This window comes from Corticium candelabrum, chromosome 1 (genome assembly GCF_963422355.1).
Source record: "Corticium candelabrum chromosome 1, ooCorCand1.1, whole genome shotgun sequence".
In the NCBI taxonomy this organism is placed as follows: Eukaryota; Metazoa; Porifera; class Homoscleromorpha; order Homosclerophorida; family Plakinidae; genus Corticium; species Corticium candelabrum.
The window spans coordinates 9,192,648-9,197,105 of record NC_085085.1 but is presented as its reverse complement, the minus strand read 5'-3'; the positions used below and the strand labels follow the sequence as shown (position 1 = coordinate 9,197,105).

General features: G+C 39.3%; 1 protein-coding gene across 1 annotated transcript in view; it reads left to right on the top strand.

Annotated features, from left to right (window-relative positions):
• The window catches only part of LOC134196897 (uncharacterized), an 8,669-nt gene extending 6,061 nt beyond the window's left edge, over window positions 1-2,608 (top strand). Inside the window, exons 3-4 of the mRNA XM_062666118.1 lie at window positions 2,064-2,153; window positions 2,219-2,608. Coding sequence (XP_062522102.1) covers window positions 2,064-2,153; window positions 2,219-2,405 — 277 coding nt within the window. The 3' untranslated portion in view covers window positions 2,406-2,608. The remainder of the gene's footprint in view (window positions 1-2,063; window positions 2,154-2,218) is intronic.
• The last annotated feature ends 1,850 nt before the right edge of the window (window positions 2,609-4,458 follow it).

Here is a 4,458-nt window from a genome sequence, read left to right as displayed (position 1 = left end):
CACTAGCTGCCGTATCAAAGACTAACTTTCGACTGAAAAACGTCGGTTGAATTCACTAATTATCTGATCCAGTGTTGTGTTGTAAATTGAAATGCGATAATAGCTATCGATGTCTCTAGAATCTTCTTCATTTCTTTGTGCTCCTGTTGTTTCCATTACAACAAACTCATCCATACGTGTACGTTGTTGCAGTCTGCGACGTAGTCTATTGAATTGAAATTTCAATTTCGAAATTTGAAAACATTGGTTGCAATTTGTACATCATAGGATCAAAATTTTAAAAGTAGCCAAATTTGGGGGCACGTGCCCCCAGCAGGCCCCCCCCCATAGCTACGCTACGGGTTGATTAGTCTTTGCGTCTTGTAGTGCTCTCCACAACTTGAATTTATGCTCACATCCAGGAATGAAAGGAACAAAAGCTTGCAAACTGTAGTCGATGTACCCGTTTTCAAACATGAAGAACTGCAATCTCCTCTTGCCAATTGACGTATACAATGTACTGACTCAAGACGTCAGAGCAATTGGCCTATAGTTTGCTGGATTTTTTGGGGTCTTCAGCTGTTGTCGATTTTGGTATAGTTTCACCACTCCTATTTTCCAATCGTTAGGGACAAGACAGGCCTTACAGCACTGTTGAAATGGACATAAAAGTGCAGCATGTAAAGACGTACATTTTTCAAAAATTACATAAGGAATCTGATCTACAGAAGATGGTGCAGACGATAGTCTAGATTTTCTGATGAAATGTTGAACATCTTGAATAGAAATGGCAGTATCATCACATTGTTGTATTGGCCTTGTAACTTCAGGAGGCAAGAAAGGATTAGTAAATTGAGTTTAAATGTTCATGAAATGCAATTCTGTGTCATGAACTGTAGGAAAGGAATTGGTTGAAACTGAATTCTTAGGAATGAGTGTTGGCATACATACATACATACATACATACATACATACATACATACATACATACATACATACATACATACATACATACATACATACATACATACATACATACATACATACATACATACATACATACATACATACATACATACATACATACATACATACATACATACATACATACATACATACATACATACATACATACATACATACATACATACATACATACATACATACATACATACATACATACATACATACATACATACATACATACATACATACATACATACATACATACATACATACATACATACATACATACATACATACATACATACACACACACACACACACACATACATACATACATACATACATACATACATACATACATACATGCATGCATGCATGCATGCATGCATGCATACATACATGCATACATACATACATACATACATACATACATACATTTTTTGTTACAAGAGCCCCTAGAGCTCAGGTTAGATACTGCAGTCACTAAGCACTTGCTACCATTACAGTCACTATGCTACCAACAGTCACTATATGTACTTTAGCCACTACGTACTTGCTGCTTGGACAGAATTGACACTCCGGAGAGAGAGGCAATTGTATGTTAGTTCCTTGCCCAAGGGAACTTATGTATGTCGCCCTCCCGCACTTGAACTTCGACCCAAACGTCCCGGATGTAGCCAATCTCCAACTGCACACTCTAACCAATTGCGCCACATACATTTTTTTTGTTATTATTAAAAGTTGGTACAACTTCTAAATCAATCTAAATTCTTTACACTAAAGCTAGGTTTACAAAAGGTCCCAAAGGCTTCCAAAAAGATATGTCCGACTTTCTACATACATACATACATACATACATACATACATACATACATTTTTGTTGCAAGGACCGTTAGGACCCAGGTTAAGGCAGACAATAGATACTTTGCTATTTACAATCTAAATCTAGCAGTTACTATTCACAAAGTCTCTTCATCTTTGCTGCGTGGACGGAACTGTATATATATATATATATATATATATATATATATATATATATATATATATATAAAGCCTATCTACAATGATACGTTATAGGCTTAGCTTATGTTTCTTTCTAATACAACTTATCTATGCAGGTGTATCGATGATGACAATTGTTGCTGTGGCGGCGGTAACAAATGTTGTTACTGCAACTCAAGTTCCCTATTATTGCCTACTTGGGCATTGTATGTGAACACTTATATTTATTATTATATCCCTAATCAATTTATGAGATTGATTAATTAATTAGGTCGGCTGTATTGGTCGTTTGTGCTGCTCTTGTATTTGCTATTATAATCATCGCGGTGACTTGCTGGCGTCGACGTGTAAACAGGCAACAACGTGTCATTACAACTGCGCCTGCCCGTACCATTGTCGTTGCAGATCAGCCCAGTCCCGGTGGTAAAGGCGTTGAAATCATCAACTTGGATACGTGAGGATGTGAGGAAGATCACGAGTCCGGTTACCCAAACTTCTTCTATTGAACACGTTTCAGCATCATGTGGACTAAAAGACTGGTCTAGCTTATTTGATGTGCGTATGTTTCTTGAATTAATTAAAACGTGCTCGTAATTCTGAATGCAGTCCCTAGGAACGAGAGCTAGTGTGGCTGTGATAGTTGAATTTTCGTTACTTTGAATTACGTATTCTCTCAACGTGATTAATTAAGGGCCGTGGTCATTACTACGTGTATGGGGCTGACAAATTTGCTGTGGGCGTTATAAATTTAAATTTTGTGATTTGCAGGCGTCATGCGCTACACAGGTAAGCATTTGGGTTATTGGGGGTCATACTTTTTCAGGGTTGTTTATCTGTATACTATAGAATTGTATGCAAGAACAGTGCAATTTGAACACACTTGCATTGCTGAAAGCGGTATAGCTTTACTTGTTGTCAGCGGGTTGAATGGAAATGACCAACTTTAGAAATCATACCTAGGCCACACTTGAACTCTGAAACAGACCACTTTTATTGTACATTCTTGATTGTATATACTGCATTCATAACAACATATGGGGTTATGTAAAGTTAACTGACAGACGTTGGTGCTAGAAGATTTTAGTAGGCATATTTTGCAGAGGTCACATATCAAACTATGCGCAAGGGCGTAGCGTGGCATGGGCTAGACCGGGCTATAGCCCTATAATTTTTAGGCGTGACGTCATAAAAATTGTGGACTGTAAATACGTGTGAGGACCAAAGCTGTTTAGAATATATACACCATTTTTTCCAGTCTGGATCTGCCACTAATTTACAGTGTCAGTCAATTATAAGCCAATAAAACTGGGCGTGTCAATAAACGTGGGCGTATCTATAAACGTGGGTGTAAATATAAACGTGGGTGTGTTCCGTAGCATCGTAAATTTTAGCTCCCGCCATGCATTTCTAGAGGTCCCGCTACGTCCTCGCTATGCAGACCTTGGCAAATTTTGCCAGTCCCCCTCGGACACGCAGTAGAATGACCGGCCCCTTGCGGTTTAACTAGTTCATCTGCCGCTGTAAAGTTAGACGCAATTTCTCAGACTGCAATTGATTATACCGTCGTTAGAGATTGCGATAAAATTAACTTTGGAAAGTTATATAACGTTTAGTTTCTATTACTAGGTTATAAAGCAGTAGATAATATAATATTAATTTATTATAGGAGAACTCGCACGCAAAAACAAGTTACTCTTGAAAAATAGCCTTGCTTTTGAGAAGTTCAACGGTACACCTTATTCGCTAGCCAAAGCGACTCCGCAAAGAGAAATCGCATTTCCTGACGAAGAAGGTGCGCGAGGCATGACGTACTGGAGGAGGACCTGGATCGTTTTGTATCAGAAAAAACCATTACCGCAACGCGACTCTCTACATCAAATCGCTTGATTGGAGACAACACTTGAACATTCACCTTCACTGTGAGGTATAGATGCCGCTTTGTAGCGATGAGAGGAAAACGCTGGAGGCAACCTCTCAAGCGCGTAGGTCTGGAGCCTCGAGGATACATCGCATCAACTTCCGCTTTGACGTGTAGTGCTGTAAAAAGACTGAAACAGGTAGGAAACTACAACGCCGGCTCTGTCATAACTCTATCCCTAACCCGCTCACTATAACGCTCTGCTTTGAAACCTCTCTTAAAGTAATCCGACCGAAAATGATCTACGCTGGAATGTGGTCCGACTGTCTCCCTCTAGCCTTAAACGCAGAATCCACTTTCTCAACCACTCTCGATCGAATGGAAATCTATCAACAGACTTTTTCTCAGTTCCCGGCAAGTTTTACGACAAACAAGTCAACGGCGTAATACTAATGACGCTTAGATATCAAATCTGATTTATGAAACTTCAGATCCTAATTGTAATAGAGTGGTGTCCACACTGTGAGTGGGGCTGGGGCAAGGTGGAGAATTTCACTTTCGGCCATTCCATTAGCACTTACTAAACTAGAGGAACACGGCAAAGTAGAAGTTGTGTTTCCTCGTAGTTCCAGACCTACGCGCGCGAGAAGTCA